The sequence below is a fragment of the Dermacentor albipictus genome, chromosome 2, assembly GCF_038994185.2.
Source record: "Dermacentor albipictus isolate Rhodes 1998 colony chromosome 2, USDA_Dalb.pri_finalv2, whole genome shotgun sequence".
In the NCBI taxonomy this organism is placed as follows: domain Eukaryota; kingdom Metazoa; phylum Arthropoda; class Arachnida; order Ixodida; family Ixodidae; genus Dermacentor; species Dermacentor albipictus.
In genome coordinates this window covers 13,490,522-13,517,474 of record NC_091822.1, presented here as the reverse complement: position 1 = coordinate 13,517,474, position 26,953 = coordinate 13,490,522, and the positions used below count along the sequence as shown (strand labels likewise).

At 47.0% G+C, this 26,953-nt stretch overlaps 1 protein-coding gene across 1 annotated transcript in view; it reads right to left on the bottom strand.

The window, feature by feature from the left end:
• LOC135910887 (uncharacterized) overlaps nucleotides 1-26,953 on the bottom strand; it is a 292,350-nt gene that overhangs the window by 106,104 nt on the left and 159,293 nt on the right. Inside the window, exon 4 of the mRNA XM_070532771.1 lies at nucleotides 22,805-22,912. Within this exon, the coding sequence (XP_070388872.1) occupies nucleotides 22,805-22,912 (108 nt within the window). The remainder of the gene's footprint in view (nucleotides 1-22,804; nucleotides 22,913-26,953) is intronic.

Here is a 26,953-nt window from a genome sequence, read left to right as displayed (position 1 = left end):
CATGCAGGCGCATCTTGCACTGAGCGATAACTCCAGGTTGTAAGCGGATGAAATGCAGTTCCTGGAAAAATGATAAATAAGTACACATGTTAATACAATAATAATAATTGCATTCAATATTATGGAGTTGGCTGTATTCGCGTAGCACGCACCTAGCTTATTAATGGGTACGTGCAGGTCAAGATATCGCTTTTTCTATGTAGAATATTGTTTCTTAGATTTTGATATCAAATTTCTTGCTTCACATTCTCTTTTCATAAGAAAACGACATGGCGTTTTCCCAACTCGTACACGGTGAAAAATGATTATAATCCAGGCATGATAGCTGTAGGGACATCGTGTTCCTCTTCTCGTTCGATAGGTGCGGCTCACAGTCACATGTTATGCCGAAACGGTGAGCTTTCCTGGTGAAAGTACAAGTGAGGCCTGGCATAGTCAGCAGCAGTTCGTTCTCAAATTTTCACCAGCGTTCAGGTGAAGGCATGTGAGACGCTCATAAGCGAGAAGCAAAGGCGAAAGCCTTTGACGGCTCATGGAACGAAAAAATTATTTCCGGCGTTATGACGGCAAATTTAACAGGGAATCGAACCCTCGACCTTTGGTGAGACCAAAATTCAATGGCACCACAATTGATGGAGCCACCATTGATGGTTAAACGAAAGATCATTGTTGGGAAACGAGCCCAGCACATTTGGTGTTAAGATGAGGTTAATACATACTCAATTAAAAGACCTAATTAGGACACTCAAGTCCACAACCTTTGATGTTAATTAAGGCGAAGTTCAATGTTATACAGGGAATCAAGGCACTCGAACCTACGACCTTTGGTGAGAGTCGAACACTCGACCTTCGGTGGGGCTAAAATTCAATGGCATCAACATTGACGGTGCCGCTATTGATAGTTTAACCCACAACCATTGGTGGGAGTCGAACACATGACATTTGGTTTTAATTAACGGAAAGGTAAATAAGGCACTCGAGTCTGCGGCCTTTGGTGGGAGTCGAATCCTCGACCTTTGGTGTTAATTAGGACAAAGCTAAGACACTCCAAGCCACAGCCTTTGATGGGACAGAAATTCAATGGCACCAAAATTGATGGAGCCACCATTTATGGTCAAACCAAAGATCATTGTTGGGAGACGAGCCCACCACCTTTGGTGTTAATCAAGATGATGTTAATTCATATTTAATAAAGGGAGTAAATTAGTGCACTGAGATCAACGACCCATGATGTTAATTAAGGCGAAGTTCAATATTATACAGTGAATTAAGGCACTCGAACCTATGACCTTTGGTGAGAGTCGAACACTCGACCCTTGGGGGGCCAAAATTCAATGACATTAACCTTGACAGTGCCGCTGTCGATAGCCTAACCCACAACCATTTTATTTATTTACTTATTTGGTATACCTACATCGCCTACACGGCGTTATCGTAGGAGGGTTAAAATACAGGTGGTCACAACGAAAAAAATATTCAGCAACATCAAAAGAATACACCAGTAAATGCAAAATTGTTTAAGCCCTGAAATTCGCAAAAGCGGAAGACAAACTAACAAAGTATCAAACAAAGTAACAAAGTCCCTAACAGAAAAAATTACCGACGATTACGTTACTTCCTAATGCGAAATTTGAGCGCAGCAAATAAGCTGTTTCACCTTTTCGATAGATTGAGGTGAAGAACACAGTCTGAATTGACACAAGTCCGAGTTGGGAAACGCACACCGGAGATTCTCACGGCACGTATCCGGAAGCGGTTTCACGTCATTTTGGAACCAGAGCCGATCACACACTGAACACAAACTTCCAAACGGATTGTCTGTAAACTGTCGCCGGAAAGCATTTGTTGCACCCTAACTGTTTGCGAGCCTTTGTTTGCGTTTGGCCTCGGCCTCGGCCGCGCGAACGGTAGAGTCTTCTCTGCGACGGCGATGAGCTTCTGCTTCAGCCTCGCTTACTGCTGGTTGCTCTCGACGGCGGCGATGAGCCTCCGCTTCGGCGGTGCGAACGGCAGGGTCTTCTCGGCGGCGGCGATGAGCTTCTGCTTCAGCCTCGCTTACTGCTGGTTGCTCTCGACGGCGGCGATGAGCCTCCGCTTCGGCGGCGCGAACTGCAGGGTCTTCTCGGCGGCGGCGATGAGATTCTGCTTCAGCCTCGCTTACTGCTGGTTGCTCTCGACGGTGGCGATGAGCCTCCGCTTCGGCGGCGCGAACGGCAGGGTCTTCTCGGCGGCGGCGCTTAGCCTCTGCTTCGGCGACGCGTACTCCTGGATCATCTCGACGGCGGCGACGGTAAGCTTCTGCTTCGGCGGCACGCACCTCTGGATTCTGACGGCGACGGCGATGGGCCTCTGCTCTGGCAGCTCGTTTAGCAGCAGCAGCAGCAGCAGCAGACGGAGGACTTCCATCGGTCGTCTCGCTCATGGCTCAGAAAGAACTGGCAGATAATTTCGCAGTGGCGAACGGCAGCGGCAATTTCGGCTCGGGCGGTGCACATATACAGATCCGCCGCCACCGATCTGGCTCTCTGATTGCCAGCGCACAGGGCGAACGGCAGCGGCAATTTCGGCTCGGGCGGTGCACATATACAGATCCGCCGCCACCGATCTGGCTTTCTGATTGCCACCGCATAGGGGTTGCATTGGAGGAGGAGCGAAGAAAGGAATTAAGTTCGAGCCGGCGCTTTGACAACCGGAGACTCGCAGGAAGAGGGGGGAGGGGGGCGGCGTGTACACCCAGCGGCAAACGATGGGGGCAGAAGCGCGCGCAGCAAGCGGACAGCACGATAAAGGGAGGAGGGAAGAGATAGCAGCGACTGACTGATGCCGCTGACGCCGATAGTGAGTCAACCCCAGCTGCGGAGTTGGTTTCAGGGACAACGCTGCCGATGCCGACACAAACAATATGATACCCTCGCTTCCGCAGCGCTAAGAACCAGGTCTAGCCGTGGGAAGGTGGTCACGTATTCGTTGACGTGCCGGGGCCTACGTGAAATAACCGGCGCGTCGGCAACTGAAGAGCACCCTATCCGCTACACAAGAACAGGGGGGGGGGTACCCTTTCCTCCTCTTTCTGCATGGCGGCGACGGTGTTCTATGCAGTCACGTTATCTTGACTCTCTAGCGGCGTCAGCGGCATCCAGCGGTATCAGTCGGTCGCTGCTAGCGCTGGGGGGATGAAAGGGGGGCGGAGCTGGTTACGAGGCCGACGACAACGCCGACGACGACGCGAAACCCAGGAACGGACGCCAAAGAGCTGCGCTCTAAAAAAAAAACAGTAGCGTATGTGCAGAGATGAATAACAGAACAATCAAAGCGTATGGCTCTCAATAGCATTTTCAATACTAGACGCTGCCATCACTTAATTAAGGAGCTCATTGCAATCGTTAATCTTGTTAGGAAAAAATGAATACTTAAACACATTAGTACGGCACTGATAAGCTCTAATTTTGTTAGCGTGGTCTCTCCTGGATGAAACGTAATGCGGCTTCTTGATGAACAATGTTTTGTCGATACTAGTTTTACTTTGTATACATAATAAAGGAATTTCAATCTGTGTGAAGAAAGTGTTTTTAACCGAACACTTCCCGTATTCCGGATCCTCTCGTAGTAAAATTATAATTTCCTGTTACAAAGCGTGCTGCTTGCTTCTGGACGCGTTCTATTTTGTCTGGGAGGTTTTTAGCCTATGGATCCCAGGTAACGCATGCATATTCTAGAATAGGCCTTACGTTTGTTAAATACAAGGTTGCCTTCAGGGACGAAGGAAAATGCTTAAAATTTCGTCGGAAAATGTCAAGAAGACGGTAAGCTTTTGCGCAAATTGAGCTAACATGATTAGTCCAGTCAAACGTTTCAGAAAACTTAACTCCGAGGTATTTAACTTGCGCAGTGGTACTGAGTGCAATGTTATTTACGTAATAGGAACTAGGGATTTTTATTCTTTTTCTTTTTAATCGTGGTGGGAGTCGAACCCATGACCTTTGGTTCTAATTAACGGAATTAACGCACTCGAGTCTGAGGCCTTTGGTGGGAGTCGAAACCTCGACCTTTGGTGTTTATTAGGGCAAAGCTAAGACACTCCAACATCCTGCCTTTGATGGGACCAAAACTTTATGGCACCAAATTTGATGGAGCCACCACTCAAGGTCAAACCAAAGAACATTGTTGGGAGACCAGCCCGCCACCTTTTGTGGTAATTAACAGGATGTTAATTAATGCACTCGAAACTATGACCTTTGGTGGGAGAAAATAAGTATGGGAAGTAACAACATTTCGAATCAGGTAATTTAATAAATGTCTCGTGAGCGTGCAGGCTTTCGCCTTCATCTGCTAGCATATACTGAAGTGAATGTCACCTTTTTTTTTCTGTATCCACGGGGAACATCGAAATGCAGTTGAGCGTCTGAACTGCATAATTCGGTTTTTGTGTGTGGAAACAAAATTCCGTCCTTGCATTGTTGTGGAGACGGCTGCTTCTGCAGCGATAATGTGCTTAAACAAAGGTCACGAAGGCTTTCGGGATGCCTTACAGGAAATTGGCGTTCTTAAAACCCAAAACTTTGTCTCTATGAGAAAGCAGAGAGACCAGGGAAGAACAAAAGAATCACCCAAGGCTATGATACTCCCTAATGCGAAATTTTAGCGCAGCTCTATACGTATTTTAATTTCGCAATATATTGGCTGGCGCGGACAATCTCTCTTCAGCGGCACGTTGCAAACGGAAGGAACTGTGGAGTGACTGACTCACTAATCGGGAGATCGTGAGAAGCAGCACGTGGATGACGCATGGGCCTGATTCACAGCAGCAGCCACTGCAGACAGACATCGCTCATGCAGCGCTTTATTTCCATAGAGACGACGCGCGCTACATTGGCGCCATCTCGGAGCCATCGTCGCCGCAACGCCCGTCTTGCGTGGCACTACGCTTTTCTTCTCCCGCTTTGGCCATTCCCTACTCATGTGCTTTCCTCCTCACGCTATTTTCGTTGTCGCCGCCTTTCATCTACCTTTACGCTCCACGCTCTTTCAACTTTCGATGTGCTCGTTCGCTTCGTTATGACAGAAAAGCCCGATCTCGCCGCATGAATGGGCGCCTAACAGCAGCGCTTTATGTTTTCTCGAACACACAGTTGAAGCTGAATCTCGGTATTGCAGTGTCGTAAATAAAGCCAGCTTGTAGAGGGAAGCTCGCAAATATTCTGAGGTTACCACTTTTGCGACAGTAGAATTATGCATATGTATACTTATAAAGAGAATTGTCTGTATTTTGGCAAAATTCATTCGCATTGATCATCTTCAATAGCGATAAGTGGAGCTTGCTCGCCGATAAAAGTGGATGCATTTCGATCGCTCCGTGAATCTTGTCTGATCGCACCGGCTCGCAAGCTATCGCCGCAGCGGCCGTAGCTGCCTCGCCTACGCTACGACCATGGCACCGTCGCTGGCTGAACGTTACCACGACTATGCGTCTGACATTGCAGGTAAAGGAGCCGTCTGCCTTAAGCCTTAGACGAGGACGCGGGGTCGTCCCTTGGCTTTAGTATCCTGGATATCATCGACGACCTGGACTGACCACCGTTGGCGCCGCTCGTCTAAGGGTTCAAAGTGAGACCCTCGCCATGAGGGCCCCGGCGGCTCGCCGGTTGCGTGTCGCGGCGGCAACGGGCCCGCGTTCTTCACAGGTAATAATACCGGCACTTGTAGCGAAGCCAATGACGAAGCGATCACTACCAGCCTACTGTGCTAAAGGCCATGCGAGGCGCTCGGCTGATTCACAAATGTATGAACCTGACTCGTCTGCCTTTTTTTATTTACAGATATTGCTGTCTCAATACATGAGACATAGCAGGAGTGGATACACCAGACAAGATCAAAACAACATACAATGAATTTGAAGCGTCATTACAATATGTGGTTAGACAATGCTTTCAAAAACTCTTCATTAGGTTTTTCCCACAAGGAACCGGCTATGTTGGTCCAAATTGCAACAGTGTTCGGAAAAAAACGACTACTTAATACAATTTACAAAAGACTGGAAAGGAACGATATCAATTGGGTGGGAACGGCGCGTGGCACACCCAGTGGGATGACTGAAGGAAATCGTTGCATGAATGCTACTTTTGCCGTGTACAATGTTATGTAACAAAGTGATACGTTCAAGTGTGCCTCGATGAACCAAGGGTTCTATTGATAATGCGAATGCGTCAGATGAGGGAAAAAAGTTGCGGTCATACCGGCGAAAAATGAACCGTATTGCTTTCTTTTGTATGACTTCGAGCTTACTAATGTCAAGTGCAGTGTATGGTGCCCATACCACTGAGGCGTACTCTAGTAATGGTCTGACGAGGGATTTATAAGCTGTTAATTTGCAGTCCTTAGTAGAGCACTTGAGGGTTCGCTTTAGATATCCCAGTTTCCTAAGTGCCCTAGCGCAAATTGTTTCAATACGAAAGTGCCATTTTAAGTTTTGAGTGGAGGTAACGCCAAGCTATTTGAAGGTATTCACAGAATTTAGGTAGTGCCCATTGCAATTATAACTGAAACTGAACGGCTGCTTTTTATTAGTGAAAGTCATTTGTACAGTTTTTTGGTAATTAATACTCATTTGCCACGCCTTGCTCCAATCACAAAAGGACGAAAATTCATTGTTAAGAACCTCTTGATCACGTCTGTTAGTCACTCTGGTATAGAGCACGCAGTCATCAGCACACAATCGCAGTTTCACTGATGTGTCTCTAACGACCTGTGTGACATCAATAATATAAAGAATGAACAGCAGGGGCCCAAGGACTGAGCCCTGCGGTACCCCGGAAGTGACTGTGGCCGACGATGACTGCGCGTGATTAAAAGTAACATACTGAGATCTTAAATGTAGCCAATCAGCCATCCAGCCGAGTATTTTGTCATCATTAAAATTTTTACTGAGCCTAAGAAGAAGTTTTCTGTGGCACACCATATCAAACGCTTTGCTATAATCTCTGAATATGGCATCAACCTGACCTCGATTATTTAGAGCCGAAGCGATGTCATGAGTGAATTCAACGAGTTGAGTAGTTGTAGAAAAGCCAGAGCGGAAACCATGTTGATTCTGCGACAATATATTATTAGTAGTGAAATACTGAAGGACATGTTTGTGAATTATGTGCTCTAAGAGTGAAACAAGTACACGTTAATGAAATAGGCCTGTAGTTGGAAATTAGCTTATTACCAGATCTGAACATAGGAATTACATTGGCGATTTTCCAAATGGCCGGTAAAGTGCATGTCTCTAATGATTTACAAAAATTATGGTTAGGTAATGAGCATTCCTTTCTGCATAGCGCTACAAAAACGTGTTTGGTATGCCATCCGGTCCGGCACCCTTAGTAATGTCGACGTTCAAGAGAAGGTTATAAATGCCGGTACAGCTAGTTTCAATTCTTGGAAACGGTGCCATTTCCTGGATAATACCAATGGCGGGAGTGACACCATTGTAATCTGCAAACACAGATTTGAAATAGCCATTAAACGCCTCCGAGATTGTCGAAGGGTCAGAACAGGACACATCATTTATTACGAAGGATGACGGGCAGGAGGTAGCAGGGTTGATGGTTTTCCAAAACTTAAGAGGAATATTTTTTATTAAAGAGGATGATGTGTTATTGAAATAGAAGTTTGTAGCTTCACTCATTTTGGCTTTTAGCTTAACTAATTTATTTAGGGACTCCCCGTCATTATTGTGTGAATTCCGTCGTTTTCTCAGTCGCTTAATGCGACGTTTGAGCTGTATAACTGGTCTGGTATACCATGGGTGTGTAGCATGGCGTTTTATACTCTCTTGAGGAACATATTGCACTATACACTCATTAGCTATACTATAAAATTGGTTAGTCAACATATCAACACTGTAGAGTTCACTAGAAGATACCAAATTTATCAAAACATGATGCAAGTTTAGCAATAATAGAAGTGCCGTCAGCACGCTCAAAATTCAGGACAGTTTTAAACGTTGGTGGTACTAGTACACAAGAAACATTTAGATGAACAATAACAGCCTCATGGTCGGAAATTCCGTCAACAACACAGCACTGATATCCATTCTTTACCAAGTCATCATTGACAAAAACAGATCTATGACAGAATCTACGCGCGTTGTACCAACAACCAGCTGCGATAGAGTGAGAGCTACTGACATGTCAATTAACGAATCACAAATTATCCTATCACGACCAGTTGATGATAACGAATGCCAATCTATAGCGAGTGCATTAAAGTCCCCGGTTAGTACTAGTTTAGAACAGTTAAGCTTTTGTCCGACAATATAATCACTGATCGCCGAAAATATGTCAGGGGCGGAATTTGGGGGACGGTAGATAGGGCCGATAACAATAGCGAGACTATCAAGTTTTATTTTACACCATATTGATTCAACATTTGGAAGTTGAGGTAGTAAAGAGAATTCAAAACCACTTTTAATGGAAAGTGCTACTTCACCACCACGGCCAGAAGGCCTGTCTTTTCTTAGAACCGTGTAACCTGGAGGCAAGAAATCATGATCCAGAATGGATTCGTTTAGCCAAGTCTCAGTCACACACATAATTGATGGAATATTACATTCAATAAGGCAGTTAATGTTTACAATTTTATTAATGAGGCTACCTGCATATAAATTCGAAAGCGTGAAGCATTGCACTCGAAACTGTCAATCATTGCTTATAGCGGTCAAGCGACGGCTTTTTATAACGATAGCTTTTTGCTATCATCCCAAGAGTACCGAACGTTGTCGACCAATAGATGATCATAGTGCAGCCGGGCTTCTTGCGCATTTTTCCTTATCTCAGCTGAATTCTGCCACAGCTCCTTACGCACCTGCCTCACGGGAACAGAGAAGCCTTGATTTAAAATATTTTTGTGCCCTTCAAATTTCTTGCATTATTTATATAGCGACCTTAGTTTTAAAATCCAGCAAAATAATAATTACAGGTCTTGGATTATTGCTCTTTCGCATTCCCACCCTATGACAGCGGTCGATATCGCTGCAGTTAACTTCTAGTTTCGATACAATCAGTTCAGTTACCGCTTCCAGCAACTCCTCTGATGATTCCCTGGAGCTTTCAGCATGACCAAATAAAAGCGAGTTATTTCGGTGGGACCTATTTTCTAAATCGTCGTTTTTGCATTCCAATTTATTAAAGATCTCTCGAAGGACAATTACAGCCTTTTCAAGCTCAGATATGCGCAATGCAACATCAGCAATTGGTGAAATAGATTGACCTATACTTGTTAATCGCTCTCGATACGATGCTTTATATGATCCGGTGTGCTCGTAGTTGTCCTGGTAGCGTGCCACGCGCAGTTATACCATGCATTGACAGTAAAGCAGATATGATGGAAATCAGGTTTCTTCGCAGTATCCCCGCAAGCAACTTCGCCGCACGGGGCATTGACAAAGCATCCGCTGACTGGCCCAGAATGTAGGCTATCGAGATGGCTTGAATAGGATGGGGCGTCATGAACGCAGAAGATCCCGGTGCATGCAGCAATCTGCAAAGAAGAGCATAAGAGTTGGAAGAGAGTGCATTCCATGCTGCCGCGGGCCCTCTGAAGAGCAGCACATGATGCGATGCTTTTATAGTCTACGTTGTGCTCATAGTTGTCTTGGTACCGTGCCACGCGCAGTTCGACCATGCATTGACAGTCCAGCTGATGTGGTGGAAATCAGGCTTCTTCGAAACTCGCCGCACGAGGAATTGACAAAGCATCCGCTGACCGGACCAGAATGTAGGCTATCGAGATGGCTAGAATAGGATGGGCCGTCGTGAACGCAGAAGGTTCCCGTGCATGCAGCAATCTGCAAAGCAGAGCATAAGATTTGAAGCGAGTGCATTGTATGCTGCCGCCGGGCCGTCAGAAGAGTAGCATACGATGCGATGTTTTTATATGCTCCGGTGTGCTCGTAGTTGTCCTGGTACCGTGCCACGCGCAGTTCGACCATGCATTGACAGCCCAGCAGATATGGTGGAAATCAAGTATCTTCGCATTATCGCGGCAAGCAACTTCGCCGCACAAGGGATTGACAAAGCGTCAGATGACCGGCCGAGAAGGTAGGCTATCGAGATGGCTTGAATAGTATGGGCCGTCGTGAACGCAGAAGATTCTAGTGCATGCAGCAATCCGCAAAGCTGAGCATCAGATTATGTTGCGAGTGCATTCCATACTGCCGCCGGGCCCTCTGAAGTGTAGGATACGATGCGATGCTTGTATTGGCTCCGTTGTGCTCGTAGTTGTCCTGTTACCGTGCCACGCGCACTTCGACCATGCATTGACAGTGCAGCGGATATGGTGGAAATCTGGTTTCTTCACACTATCCCTGCAAGCAACTTCGCCGCACGAGGTATTGTCAAAGCATCCGCTGACTGGACCAGAAGGTAGGCTATCGAGATGGTTTGAATAGGATGGGTCGTCGTGAACGCAGAAGATTCCGGTGCATTTGAAGCGAGTGCATTCCATGCTGGCGCCGGACAATCTGAAGAGTAGCATATGATGCGATGCTTTTATTTGCTCCGGTGTGCTCGTAGTTGTCCTGGTACCCTACCACGCGCAGTTCGAGCGCGCATTGACAGTCGGGCCGATAAGGTGTAAATCAGGTTTCTTCGCACTATCCATGCAAGCAACTTTGCCGCAAGAGGTATTGACAAAGCATCCACTGACCAGACCAGAAGGTAGGCTATAGAGATGTTTTGAATAGGATGGGCCGTCGTGAACGCAGAAGATTCCGGTGCATTTGAAGCGAGTGCATTCCATGCTGGCGCCGGACAATCTGAAGAGTAGCATATGATGCGATGCTTTTATTTGCTCCGGTGTGCTCGTAGTTGTCCTGGTACCCTACCACGCGCAGTTCGAGCGCGCATTGACAGTCGGGCCGATAAGGTGTAAATCAGGTTTCTTCGCACTATCCATGCAAGCAACTTTGCCGCAAGAGGTATTGACAAAGCATCCACTGACCAGACCAGAAGGTAGGCTATAGAGATGTTTTGAATAGGATGGGCCGTCGTGAACGCAGAAGATTCCGGTGCATCTGAAGCGAGTGCATTCCATGCTGGCGCCGGACAATCTGAAGAGTAGCATATGATGCGATGCTTTTATTTGCTCCGGTGTGCTCGTAGTTGTCCTGGTACCCTACCACGCGCAGTTCGAGCGCGCATTGACAGTCGGGCCGATAAGGTGTAAATCAGGTTTCTTCGCACTATCCATGCAAGCAACTTTGCCGCAAGAGGTATTGACAAAGCATCCACTGACCAGACCAGAAGGTAGGCTATAGAGATGTTTTGAATAGGATGGGCCGTCGTGAACGCAGAAGATTCCGGTGCATTTGAAGCGAGTGCATTCCATGCTGGCGCCGGACAATCTGAAGAGAAGCATATGATGCGATGCTTTTATTTGCTCCGGTGTGCTCGTAGTTGTCCTGGTACCCTACCACGCGCAGTTCGAGCGCGCATTGGCAGTCGGGCCGATAAGGTGTAAATCAGGTTTCTTCGCACTATCCATGCAAGCAACTTTGCCGCACGAGGTATTGACAAAGCATCCACTGACCAGACCAGAAGGTAGGCTATCGAGATGGTTTGAATTGGATGGGTCGTCGTGAACGCAGAAGATTCCGGTGCATTTGAAGCGAGTGCATTCCATGCTGGCGCCGGACAATCTGAAGAGTAGCATATGATGCGATGCTTTTATTTGCTCCGGTGTGCTCGTAGTTGTCCTGGTACCCTACCACGCGCAGTTCGAGCGCGCATTGACAGTCGGGCCGATAAGGTGTAAATCAGGTTTCTTCGCACTATCCATGCAAGCAACTTTGCCGCACGAGGTATTGACAAAGCATCCACTGACCAGACCAGAAGGTAGGCTATCGAGATGGTTTGAATAGGATGGGTCGTCGTGAACGCAGAAGATTCTGGTGGATGCAGCAATCTGCAAAGCAGAGCATAAGATTTTGAAGCGAGTGTATTCAATGCTGCCGCCGGACCCACACCGGCCAGCAAGCGAGAATGCCTCTCCTCGGCAGCTACTGTATCGCTCGGCTTCGAGTCGAAGTACGACGTAGCGGTTAAACAGCGCGAATGCTTTGATGTATCAAAACTATCATATCGCCTGCTTCAGTCAGCCTTCGCCGCTTGACTCAAAACCACTGCCTTTCAAGGATTCTCGATTCACCGTCCCAGCAGCAGCATTTACGTGTGGGTGCTTTCACCTGTGGATGTAGCCCGCCTCACAAACTGCAAGCTCTGCCACTAACAGCTGATCGTACAAGTGCAAGCGTACTTGAATTCTGGTTCCGACTTGCATCGGTATGTGGTTTCTGGCGTTGGCCCGGGACAGTCACGGGAGGGACTTGTTTATGCTTCTAACTCGTCTACACACAAGGTCGTGGCAGCTCATTACGCGGGTCACAAATGCACTTACCTGGTCCCTCTACAAGGTCCTCGGGCTCCACTGAACCATAGTACGTGATATGGGTCCATCACCTAGTTCCATATGTATAAGGCCGGGGTAGTACACTGCGGTCAGTGTTTCCTTCCCGGCCATGTGCGAGCCTCGTTTCTACATACCGCCGACGCTACCGTGAAGTCGGCCTAGACGTGCAGATACAAATGCAAACTTTGCCAAGCGGGCGATCATGATATAACATCCGAAAACTGCCCAGTCACATCGAAGGCTATCAAAACCCTCCACAGCCGCCAGTGCCGCCAGTGCTCATTGATAGCGCATGGCATATCGCATACCGCATGACATACAGCACAGCGCGTGATACACCTTTGACTTAATTGACTGGCACAATGGCGGACGATCTCGCCTAGCGGGATCAGCAGATAACTCAGCTCGAAAAGGCAGCCATGTGCCTCGCCCAACGAAGAGTCATTCTCGCTCGACCTGCCAGGTGAAATACGACATGTGAAACAGACACGTGGCGCTCTGTGCCTGAATCATCCTTTTCCTGTGCATCGACTCAGGTCAAGCTGACGCCGGCGGAGCTTATCCATTTTGTGGCACGACAACTGCAGGAACTATAAAAGGTGCTGCGGGCCAATCTGCCGCAGCTAATATGACTGCTCCTTCGAAAGCAACGCAGCACCATTGTGTCTCGCAGTAAAATTGCCGAGGACTTGCCAATAAATACGGAGAGCTTCGCCATCGCCTTGCTATGGGAAGATGCAGTCGCTTCTGCGCGTCCCCAGATTTACTGTGCGTGCTTCCCCAACCATCTCTAATCGGCGCTGCAACAGGGTTCCCAGGCAAGGCTGCAGTATGTGTCGCGTCCTCTCATCCTCAGACGCAAGTCCCCCGGCTGCCGTGGTATAACGAGTAGGAAAAAGTGGTGGCTATGCTATTTTGTCTCCCACGCACGGACGGGATTGTGCTGTAATGTTATGTGCGTCCGTGCAGTGATAGCGCTCTTCGATTGCGTCTAGGGTAGCTAGCTCATCTTCACCGTACTCACCGTGGGTGCCCAGTGCTAGTCGGGGGAGACTTCAGTGCTTCTCATCAGCCGTGGGGCTACCCTTTCACAAGTGCGAGAAGTAGTTTTGTGTTAGACACGTTAACAGACACGCAGTATGTCTTTTTGGATATCCCGTACACTTCTACTCGCCGTTGGGATCATCCTACTGATACGCCATACCTCTCAAAATGGCTGTGCATGTGTTCTCTTGCTGGGGCCGGAGAGCTGGACTGTTAAGGCAGTGATCAGCACTCACTTACCGACTGGATTTAATCCCACTCTTACCGACGTTACCGACTGGGATTTATTCCTGAAGCAATTGAATGCATCTGTTGCAGCTACACCATTGTGACTGATCGCAGGCGTTAACCACAGCAGTGCAGGACGCCATGCAGTCCAACTGGGTGGAGGAGAATAGACGACCTCCCAATATATAGGGTGATCATAATTAAATTTTATGGAAGCTTCAAAGATAGCCCTTTGCAGATAACATAATTCTAGTAGATGAGCAGTATTTTCAGATAGGCGAACATTTTTTGCACGATTAATAGAAACACATATTCGAATATTTAAAGAAAGTCCAAAAATTATCTTTTGAATTAATTACTTTATCGCACATATTAAATTTACGAGCTGTAGCCAGTGAGTTTGCGATACGTATCCACTTGGAATGAATTTCCAGAATGACGCCAGTATGGAGATATGCGCCATTGAACTTGCCGTAAGAATGCACTGTTGTTACCATTACTTTTTTAACAGAACGTTCTTTCATGGATTGAAACACAAGAGTAACTGGAACGCCCATGTATTTTGTACACGTTTTGGGAAATATTATCTCGAAACTTAGAACGACAGAAGGTTGAGGTAGTTGGTAAGGATTCATTATGAAAAAAAGAGGTGAGGCGTGCAGACAGGACACAAGAGTAGAGAAACGGACAACACGTTGTTGTCCACTTCTCTACTCTTGTTTCCTGTCTGCACGCGTCACCCCTTTCTTTTGCATAATATCTCGAAACTAGTATGATCCTGGAAATTCATGTCAAGTGAATATGTCTCGCAAGCTCGCTGGCTACAATTCGTAAATTGCAATGTGTGCCATCAGGTAATTAATTACGAGGTAAATGAGTGAATTATTTTTCAGTAGTTGAACGTTTGTTTCGTTTTCTCGTGCTAGTTATGTCCGCCCCTTGGAATAATCCAGCTGAAGGACAAGAATCATACATGCCGTAGAAGATTTTTAATCATGCTGTACATCGTTAGCGTCTGTGGGCAGCACGCTGTCGTGCAGAACGAGCCTTAAACCGAGAACCTGAGCTACGTGCGAACCTAAGTAGACTGACCGAGTCAGCCCGTCGTCGCTAGAAGTGTCTTTCCAGGGAACGGTGAGTGGATTACTGCACGCCGCTTGGCCCTCCTTCTTGGTCCGCCTCGATCGGGCGCACGTTCCGCAACGTGGAATTAGGCACCGGACACAGCAGCCAGTGCACTCCTCTTTTCTGGCCGTACGCCAAACCAGTTCGCCCTAGAAGCAGTCAGGCTTTTCTCCCAGCTTAAGATAAAGTCCAGCCGCATGTCGACTGTCCATGCACAACGATGCACAACGATGAATTCATACATTCGCTTTATTTCTGCAAATCTTAGCAATAACAGGACAAGCGCATTAGAAGCACCAGCGGCTGCTGCCTCACTCCCATTTACTCACGTCAACATTGTTTTAAGTTTGCCCTGTAAACACTATGCACATCTACAATATATTTAAATGTGTACACAGAACAAATTTTATTATTTTTGAAAGAGAAGGAGGTAGCGAATTAACAATTATTTGTAAAGGTATGGATAGCCTCTGCCTAGAGAATGAATATGTTGCTGTACGCTTTGCATTCTTTTTTGACCCTGAAAAAGAACTACACATTTCAAGGAGAACGCCAGGTGGCGCCGAGGAGTGCAGACGTGTTCGCATCGGCTCTGTCAATAATCTTGCCTAGTAGCGGTCAAAATCATGTGACCACCACGGAATTCGCAGGATTTGTGTAGGAAGACACCAGGAACGCGCTGATACCCCCTTTTTTTGACAAGTGGACCCGGTTTCCTCCAAGAAGATAAGACCACCGCCCGAGCATGCCGGCCCGCCACGCTAAGCCTAACGGCGTAGCGGAGCGCGGACCCCCGGCAGTCAGCTCCCGGCCCAAGCGTAGCGCCGCCACGGCCCAACTTCCAACGGACAACGACCCGGAAATAGCCCAGGACACCATGGACACGGATGACCAAGCCATCGAAACCCAAGCGGGATCTGCGGTCGACGCTGAAGAGGACTTCCTCTCGCCTGACGAGGTGACACAGGGGGAATCAACCAGCGACGCCGACGAAAACGAGGAGAAAGACACAGCAAGGGAAGACGACGAAGCCAAGAACGGTCAGTGGCAACTTGCACTATCTTTGCGAGAACGCAAAGGTTTAAGAAAACAATTGCGAGCAGCCACTGATGACAGCGGAGCTCGAGGCGACGGTGAGGGCAACCGCAGCTGCATTGCCAGGGCGCCTGCAGGAGAGCGAGCTAAACGCGGCGTAGCGTCTATAAGAGCCCGACGGCGAACGCGCGCGGTGCCGCGGCCCAGAAATGACATGAAAATTATCATGCGTCCCAAGCCAGGGCTAGTTGTAAAAGAACTTAACATCTACGAAGTTGCGCGAGCGATAGAGCGTGCAAGCGGCGACCCGGAGAGTTGCAGGAGCGATAAATTTTTGCTTCGCCTCCGCAACGGGTCAAACATAATCATTGTAAGTACCCCATACGAACAAGTGGCGGAGAAGATCGTGAAGATCAAAACGCTGGAGCTCAATGGCACTAAACATCCGATGAACACCTACATAACCACCCCTGAAGGGTACCTTAAAGGAGTGGTACATGGACTGGAACGCGAAACCCCAGAAGAGGAACTCTTAAGTCATCTCCGAGTGCGCACTCAAGGAGTGACAATCGTCCAAGCCCGGATGCTCGGCAAGTCTGAAACCGCAGTGATAACGTTCGATGGACCGATAGTGCCACGCTTCGTCTAGTATTACGGTGGCGAAATGCCATGTGTGCCTTATCAGCCCACAAGACAATACTGCAAACTGTGTAAAAGCAAGGGACATAGAACGGACGTTTGTCCAACGCCCACGGCAAAGGCGTGCAGCAATTGTTGGCTAAGGGACCCTCCTGAGGACCACACCTGTGATCCAGAGTGTGCCCTGTGCGGGGGGGCTCATCCCACGGCGGCATCGGAGTGCACCAAGAAACTCAAACGGGTCCCCTAAAGGGGCAGGCCACCACTGTCGCAACGTCTACGCCGACCACAAGCCAACGGAATCCTCAAGAGAAGCTGGTTCAGCACGGACCGTGAGGACTCTGCATCACCAGATGGGGCCCGTTCCAGGTCCCGATCCAGTTCCCGATCCAGGTCCAGCTCCCGAGGCCGCTCCAACTCCAGGGACAGTGGCCAAGAGAGGGGCCAAACAACAAAACAACAGCAGAAAAGCAAGAAGACTGTGAACAAAGAAGGCAAAAACAAGGTGAGCTGGGCAGCAATCGCCTCCCAACCCCCACACCAAACAACACAACTCACACGCCTAGAACGCGAACTAGAGCTAATGCGAGTGCGAATAGGAGACCTAGAAAGAGAAAATAGGCAATTGAAAAAGCAACAAATGCAGCAACTACAACGAGAACCTAAACCAGTCCAGACAGGACAGAAGGGACAAAAACTACCGAATTTAGAAGGCGACACCGTAATTACCTTGTCGATATTGAAAGAAGCCATAAAAGAAGTTATACCCACAATCGTAGAGCAGGTGATGATTCAGGTAGATCGAAAACTAGAAGCTCTGGACAAGAAAATCCAGGCACAAGAAATAGAATTTACGAAAGCACTGAGAAAACATGCCACAGGCAGCAGCATAAGAGAAAAGGCAGAGAAAGTATACAACAGGCCAGGCTTGTCGGCCATGACCCAGGCGACACACAATGCCTAAACATCAAAAGCACGCTTCCGAAGAGTGCGAAATATGGCAGTGGAACTGCCACGGGTTCCGGCGTAAAATGGGACAACTGTCGCAGCTGGTGATGGCACAAAAGAGATCACCAGCTATCATTGCATTGCAAGAAGCCGGAACAAACCCAAAATTACAGGGATACGAAACCTTCAATACCGAAGGTGAAAACTGGAAGGTCGCAACATTGGTGGACAAGAAAGTAACGGCAATATGTCACAAATCCATAGAAGGAACGGACATTCCGCATATAATAACAGAAATCACATATAAAGGCACCAGAGGAAAGAGTGCCTTCATAATTAATGTCTACAGCCCGCCGAGTCAAAAAAGAGCAACGTTCGACAAACTATTTCAAGAGGCCGCAAAAATGGCGAAGGGGAGACCTCTAGTGATAGTTGGGGATTTTAATGCCAGGCACTCAAGCTGGGGGTATCCAACCCAGAACAATAAAGGCAAAAATATCATGGGACAAATAGAAGCGCTCGGCATGACACTTCTAACAGACCCTGCAGTGCCAACAAGAACAGGGAATAGTATCTCCGCAGACACAAGTCCGGACTTAACAATAACCAAAAATTGTCCAAATGCGGAGTGGTGCAACACCCTCGAAAATCTAGGCAGTGACCATTGCATTATAAGCACCACAATCCGCACAGCTCAAATCCGCAAACAAATAGGTACAGCTAAAATAACAGAATGGCGGGCGCACAGAGAATCACTTAAAGAACATATCACGGACATAAATGATTTAGATAATTGGTGCGAATACATACGAAATATAAAGCAGAAACATACCAAAACCATCACCAGGACAGACAAAACACCTGAAGTGGACCCTCACCTATTGCATCTGTGGGATGCAAGGCGAAGCCTGACCAAAAGATGGAAGCGACAGAAATGCAACCGCAAACTCAAAATGAAAATCAAAGAAATAACCCAGAAGGCCGAGGAATATGCTAATCAACTTACAACAGCCAACTGGGAACGCTTCTGCGGATCACTTAATGGAACCCTAGGGACGGCAAAAACGTGGAACATCCTCAGAGGAATGATTGACCCGCTCAAAACCAGACGCGAAGGACAAAAGAACTTGGAGAGATTGCTACACTCGTACCCAGGCACAAAAGAAGAACTCCTACAGGCAGTCCATAGAAAATGCTTCGGTAACAAAGCCCCGATACCCCCATACCAAGCTGATTACATCGGACACCCAAACCCAGAAATGGATGAACTCTTCACAGTAGCAGAAGTTAAAGCAGCAATCGCCAGTACAAAACGGAACACAGCGGCAGGGGCAGACCAAATATCAAATGCGATGATTAGAAACATGAATGATGAAGCCATAACAGCCCTTACGAACTTTATAAATGATCATTGTGTCAAAGGAACGATACCACAGCAATGGAAACACGCTGTGATAATCATGATTCCAAAACCAGGGAAGAAATTTACTTTAGACAACCTTAGGCCCATCTCTCTTACATCATGTCTAGGAAAGGTGTTCGAAAGATTAGTAAACACTAGACTCCAACGTCATCTTGAAGAAAACAACTTAAGGCCTGATACCATGTTTGGCTTCAGACCACATCTGTCAACACAGGACATACTCCTGCTTTTAAAGGAGGAAGTCTTAACGAACGTCCCCAAGGCCAGAGAACACATTGTCATGGCTGTCGACATAAAAGGGGCCTTCGACAACGTAAGTCACAAAGGGATACTGGATGGACTTGCAGAGACCAGCTGCGGTCAAAGGATGTACCAGTACATCCGAAGCTTCCTCAACCAGAGAACAGCAGTTATAAAAGTAGGAAACGATGAATCTGAAGTCATCCATCCTCCCAACAAAGGAACGCCACAGGGTGCGGTGATTTCGCCTACACTCTTCAACATAGCCATGATTGGACTAGCTAAAAAACTCCAAGAAATCCCCGACGTCCACCATTCCCTATACGCGGATGATATAACGATATGGATAACCAAGGGCAACTTGGGAGAGAAGGAGGAAAAGCTCCAGTGGGCAGCCAATATAATAGAAAACTATACGCAACAAAGAGGACTCCAGTGCTCTGCGGAGAAGTCAGAACTCATTCGCCTCACAAAAACAAAAAAAAAAACAAAGAACTGACCCGAGACTCAAACTCGAGATCAAGCTGGATGGGAAAATTATTCCTGAGAGGTCAATAGTAAGAGTGTTGGGGATGTGGCTGCAATCTAATGCCAGATGTTTACACACTTTAAACACGATCAGAAAAACAACGCAACAAATTAACCGGATGATAGCCCGTGTGGCTCATAATCGGACAGGAATGGGGGAACAAGACACCCTCAGACTGGTGAAAAGCCTGGTCATCAGCAGACTAATGTACTCCCTTCCTTACCATATCATGAACAGGGAGGAAGAAGAAAAGGCTGATATAATAATAAGGATGGCATATAAGACAGCCCTGAGGTTGCCACGCAACACTTCAAATGAGAAGCTTCTAGCCCTCGGCCTCCACAATACATTTCATGAGCTGGCTGAGGCCCAACTCATAGCGCAGAGGAGTCGATTGGCGCAAACGACAGTCGGCAGAGCTCTTCTTCTAAGAGTCGGCCTTGGAGGATGCATACAAATACACCAAAACGCCAAAGGTCTACCCTGCCAGATTAGAGATTTGTATGGGGTATCACCAATACCACAAAACATGGATCCGACATTACACGCAGGAAGGAGAAAAGCTCGAGCAGAATACATAGACAAAATAACAAAATACTTGGACACTGCACGATTCACGGATGCTTCACCATATCGGGTCAACGCAAAGAACATGGTGGCAGTTGTCGTAAACCGTAAAGGGAAAATCACGGCCTGTGCTTCGGTTCCCCGAGCAACCATTTTAGAAGCCGAAGAGATAGCCATCGCCTTAGCTATGCGAGAAGGCATAGAGCGCAATGCTCCACTAACAATAGTCACAGATTCTCAGGCCGCATGTAGAAACTATCAGAGGGGACAGATCAGGGCGAGGGCACGCCGGATACTTACCGAAATCAACAGAGACCTTGACGTCAGGTATACCCAAACGATAACATGGGCCCCGGGACACGAGGGTGTTACTGGGAACATCCATGCAGATGAGGTGGCTCGAGGTTTTACTAATTGCCGAGCTGCCCATGGCAACATGGTGGAGGACCCGACACCCATCGATCCAAGTTCTAAAGCGATCTTGCAACACTACAGGGAAATCAGAAGGCTCTACCCTGCCCCGCATAGGAACCTTTCAGCCATGGACTCAGCGACGTTACGCAGGCTCCAAACAGACACATACATAAACCTACATAAACTACATATATACTACCCAACAGCATACAAGGACATATGCCCGTGGTGTGGGAGCACACCAACGCTCTACCACATCACATGGGAGTGCACAGCTCACACAGAAGAACAAGATAATAACACGAGAGCGAGGTGGGAGGCATTGCTATCCAGCTCCGCCCTTGGGGATCAGCTCAGGCTCGTCCGCAGGGCAGAAAGGATGGCGAGGGCCAGCGGTGCCTTGGAATAGGGGCCCGACCACACGGTGTTACCCCGTTTTAGGGGCAACGAAGTTCTTTCTACGAATAAAGTTTTGTTCTTCTTCTACAGATTTGAATGACCCCTTCGGCAGTCTTTTATAAACGGCATGTGAAATGCACGTGAATGATACGTGTCTCAGTATTGCTTCTCTTTCCAGTAAACAATGCTATCGACTCATGAAAAAATAACTTTTCTAATAATTTATAACATTTATTAGGGATGGAAACTCCAGTGTGGAGGATCTTCACACGTCGACGTTGCGGCAGTATTGGGAAGTCTGGTGAATGGGTTGTTGAGCAGCTGAGCAAAAGTTGAGCAAAAGTTGTAGAGCAGCTTTTGTACATGAGCAGATTAAAGGCGTCGTCAGCAATTCCCTTGAGCACATGCCCTACCTTATCAGCTTCTGCCATGTCGTTATCGGCTTTACGACAAAGCGCCATCAGGTGCTGCATATACGAAACATAGGATTATGTCGGGAATTGGGCACGAGAGGACAGTTCCTGCTTTGCAGCAATCTTATGGCCGGCCGGTTTGCCAAACAGCTCTCTTAACTTCTCTTTGCATTGGTCCCAGCTGGTCAGCTCCTCTTCGTGGTTTTCGAACCACACCTTTGGCGTGCCTCTTAGGTAGAACAACAGGTTAGCTAGCATAAGCGTAGAGTCCCATCTGTTGATTCCACTCACACATTCGTACATAGGCACCTACTCTTCAACGTCGGCACCCTCAGTCCCGCAGAAAATTCCGGGATCCTTGAGTTACACAACCACAACTGAAGGGGATAGCGATGTAGCGGGCGATGGTGACGTTGGAGGCAGCAACAATGTTGATCCCGAGAGCTCACCGTCATTAATGGTGAGGATGGTGACGCGACGTCCACTGCAGAGCTCCGTTTCCTACCGTGGTTCACCGCACATCCCACCGATATGTTACGGGGATGTTGGGAGTATAAAACTGTATTTACAGTTTCCATACAAGCAGAGTCAATGGGGATAAAATGGCTGTCTAGTAACAACACGCAGCAACTAGCGTCTCGCCGCTCTTGTTCTTCCTCTCTCTCTTCTTTCATCCTTCCGTAATAATATAATAAAGTTTGTCCTTTGTGCACATTTAAATATTGTACATGTGCATGTTATTTACAATGGACATTAGAAACAATTTTGAAGTGAGAAAGTACGGATGAGGCAGCCGCCCCTATGCTTGTAATTTGCGTGTCGTCCTATTGTCTGGATTTGCAGAAATAAAGCGAAAGTATAAAGTAAGTCAAACCTGTGCGCGTCCGCGCCAACAATGATGCAGATAGCTATTATCCCCAGTAAAATTTCAAGTGAAAAGGTCTACGGAAGTCAAAACAAACCTCGAATGATGTGGGTGACAATGCTCTAGTCATGTCGCTTTAGGTGTCTGTGTGTGGGCAGGGCTTCTTTAACGCCCTGGGTGGGGGGGAGGGGGTTCAGCTTCTTCCCCCCCTGGAAAACTCCGGAAATGCTCGGGTCGCGGAGCCCCCCCGCCCTATCCTATGGCCGGCGCATATGCATGGGTATAGGAATTGGTTTTGCTTCCACGTTAACCAATCAAGCGTCCGGCTTCGTCTCAACCGATAAGTTCTCGTTTTTCCTGCAAAAGTCACGCATGTATGGGCATGGATGTGTCCAACCCGTTTAATATTCGGTCCAGGGTGCCCTAGCTCACAAGATCCCTGCGCACTACAGATATCGCTGTGCTAGAACTTTCGCTGACCTTACCCCGTCCAGGTACTTGGCGTCAGAGCAGGCCATCATGAGGAACACGAGTGGGTTAGAGCTGCCTGGCTGCTGGCGCTCCGCACACCGCATCAGGAAGTTCTGCACTTTCTGCGAGATAATTGGCGTTAGTGTAAGGCGCCAACATGAACATAATTTCATTTTTTATGAGTGCATGAAAAAACAGCCTATATGCCTTTTAATTTGGTCCACAACGATATAACATAGTCGCCAGAAAAAAAAATGGCCGGCGATTACCATACTGCTTAATGCGAAACTTAAGCGTAGCTGTATACACGTCTTCATCTTGCAATATATTGGCTGGCACGGATAAATCTGTTCCGTTGCGCACGTTGCAAACGGAGCGAAGTGCGATGCGGCGGCTTCGCTATCCTGGAAATCGCGAGGGCCAGCGCGTGGGAGGCAGCAGCAGCCACCACCGCCGCCGACAGACCTCCCAGACGACGCATGTGACGTATGTTTCGAGCAGTTACCGTCACTTTTGTAGAAACCTGTACGTTGTAACATGTCATTCTAAAAGACACGCTTCTCGTCCACTTTGTTGTTCTGTGTCTCGCGCTGGCAGTATACTCGGAACTTCTAACGAGAAGACCATGTCAATACGCGCTATTCATAATGCAGGATCGTAGGCCTGCGGCAGGCGCACTTGCCGTAGAATTTTTCAGCTTTCTGCTCAGCCTCGCACTTATCTCACGGTTAGCCTGTTTTCTGGAAATAAATATTATTCTTGTATTATTAATGTTATTAATAATAAACCCCCTTAAACAATGGCTCACACCCCCACACTAGGGTTTTTGTGATCGGACCATGAGTGTTTCGCATAGGCATATACAGCTTCACTGTAAAAAGAATGAACACCTTTCTGCTAGAGACCAAGACAATTATGAGGTGCATTAACAAGTGAAAGTTTATTGAACATGCCCAGTAAATGCTGGTCGACAGGCAATAAATCGAATTTACACAAAAAGCAGAAGCAAGATCTGATGTGTGTCCATACAGATGCCAACAAGAAACGCATCCATCTCTGAAAGTGTAACAGAGGCCATGCTGACACAAGATTCTCCCAGTGTCTTTGCATCTACAGCTTCCGTAATTTCGCTAGGCAGCCGATCTCCACAGAATGCTAGCTTCCTCTACAATGCACTCGCCACATCTGAGCGTGCATTGTAGAGGAAGAAGCTAGCATTCTGTGCAGATCGGCTGCCTAGCGAAATTACGGAAGCTGTAGATCTAAAAATGCTGGGTTAATCTTGTCAGCATAGCCTCCATTAGAAATGGGTGCATTTCCTGTCAGGAAGCACACATGAATTTTCGCTTCTCCTTTTTGTGTATGTTCAGTCTATTGTCAGCGAGCATTTACTCAGTGTGTACATTAATGTTTTGGTTGTTAGATCATCTCGGTTTTCTTGTTCTTCCTATGTGTTCTCTGGTGCCATTTGCAGCCAGGCTATTCATTTTTTTTTGTCTTCAACAAGTCACTTTAATAGCCCTTATGATGCTTCTGTGTACCTTGTAAAATCTCTTATTTGGCCAATGTAGCAAGAATGTATAGTGTGAAGCAGTAAGAACAGGGTACGCTAACTTCTAATTAAAAGGTTTATTGTGAAAATGCAGTGATCTATAAAGGTTACCAGAAAGTAGTACAGCAATAAAACCTGATAAAGACTAGTGCTTGATGAAACCAAACATAAAAGCGGGAAAGGGAGAAAATGCATATAAGATATACAAGTCCAGGGAAAAAAAACATTGTGATCACCAAGTGTGCATGTGGCTACCTTCCGGGAAACTCATTTTTTTCCCAATGGCATGGAACTGCAAGAATGTGCTTGCATAAGCAAGCTGTCAGTTTGTCTACTGGAATAACAACAGTGTTTCTTGAAAGGTGCTGGCATGCAGGATTGGCAATTGTAATGATTTTTTTTCCTGCACTTGGAATTTTTCTCTATTTTCTTTCTGCAGCGTTTTTATTTATGTTTGGCTGCATCAAGCACCAATTTTTATCTATCCTTCAAAGATGTCTTTCTTTTTCTGGGGAAAACTCGGGGAAGGCGGGAGATGGAAATTCAAGACAATGAGCAACATCAGAAGGTGAAAGCAGGAGCCAACGTTTCCACAAGTGGACCTTGAAGAAGACAAGTACACTTGTCGAAACGTTGGCTCCTTCTTTCACCTTGTTCTCGTTTTGCTCATCATCCTTTCTTTCTGGTAACTCATATAACTCGCCACATTTTACAAATGAACCTCACTTGAAAGTTAGTCCTCATCCATATCTAGTGTCATCCTGTTGATACTGTTTCATGCTATGCACTCTTGCAACATTTGTGTGTGTGTGTGTGTGTGTGTGTGTGTGTGTGTGTGTGTGTGTATGTGTGTGTGTGTGTGTGTGTGCGTGTGCGTGTGTGTGTGCACACGCGTGGATTTGGATGTGAGATCGGGCCCTTGGGCAGAGGTATCATTCTTATCCTGTGCAGCCTTATGAATTCATTAACTATAGTGCAACAGAAATAGGATGGAGAGGAACGAAGTGAACACACAGAGCGCTTCATTCTTGTCTGTTGTCTATCTGTTGCGCTTTAGTTAAAAATGAATACACACAAACTCATCTAGTTTTCAGTTATTATATCGGGCTTATAAGCCCGCTTGTGTCCTGGAATATATGCATGGCTATGTATCCTGTAATTTAATTTCTGGCCATGTGCTTGCAAGACGCGTGTCAATCTCCTGATTTTCCTGACAATCTTGTATGATGTGCAGGTCCAGACAGTTTCTGGTGAATCCATGCAGGGTGTTGCGCAGGGTGTAATCTGCACTACAAGTGCTGCTTTGATTGCTTCCCTTTCAGCTTTTCCAGGTGTAGGATGACCTGGAATGGTACTCACTTATATGTGGTTTAGTTTTATGTAGTGTCACATTACTGTTACACTGCTATTGCCAGATCAGTGTACTATATGTGCCTTATGTTTGCTTGCATCTTGATGATTAGCAACCTCCTCTGTGCGTTTGGCAGTTGCATATAGTCTCCTGGCCTAATTCTTTGCACCTATATTTCATGGTATGGGCCTGTTATGTTTCAAGTTCAGGTACTCCCGAGGTTGTGTTTGTGAAGGGAGGGGTAGTCGTCTTTGCATCTCATATGCTAGCTGGCATAGTATCTTGGGACGAGGTTCTGAGCTCTTGAGACAAAGAATTTGTGCTGCAGGCTGCAACTCTACTCTGTCTAGGTGCTTGTTCGTTAGCTCTTTCTCATAGAGGTCTTCAAGCATGGTAAAGTAGGAAAGACCTGTTATTACTATCCGATGCCTGTTTTCGATGAGTTGTCTTGATGTGCTGCTGGTAATTCATACCCTACCATACCTTGGACACAAGCACAGCATCTGCGATTTTCTATAGTATCCACTTGTCCACCCCCATTATTTCGAGATTATTCTTTTCACCAGGTGTGGAAGGTGCGTCCAGGCATTGCATAATTGTTTCACCCACGTGCTGGCTCTGCCGTCATGGGCTTACACTAGCTGAGGATTTGTGGATGTTGGCTTGCGGGCATATTTGTCCAGCTATGTGGATCACAATGTGCAACCTGGGGCAGTTCTTGATTCTAGTTTTTCTTTTCTTACCGACGTCGATATGAGCGTGCTTATTAGAAACCGAGAGGCCAGACTGGCCAAGAAAGTCTGCAGTGTTGTCGAGGGCTTGTTGCATCATTCTTGATTTCTGTATAAGATAGCTTTCCCATAGACTGTAATACACCATAGGCTGTAGTGTTTCTTGTAGTATGCCGGTGTTTGTGTGTGTGGGCCAAATGTACCTCCAACTCTCACCTGGAATTTCCTGTCTTTCAGAAAGTTACTGTTTAAGTGCTCTACCAGAAATGTTTTTGCTCATCCTTCCTCTTATTAGAGCAGCATGAGGTACTGCTGTTAAAACCCTCTTCACTCTCTTCATTCTTTCATAAGTGGTATTACACAATGTCCTGCAATAATGTTTCTGCTGCTTATGGCCCACTCATATCTGCCAGAAGGGACAACTCTTGAAAAAGGTTTTCTTTGTACCATGTGTGCGACGTAGTATGAGCATTCATGCCTTGACATTTATACATCTGTGGAACCAGCTTCCTGACAGAGTACTTGCTAT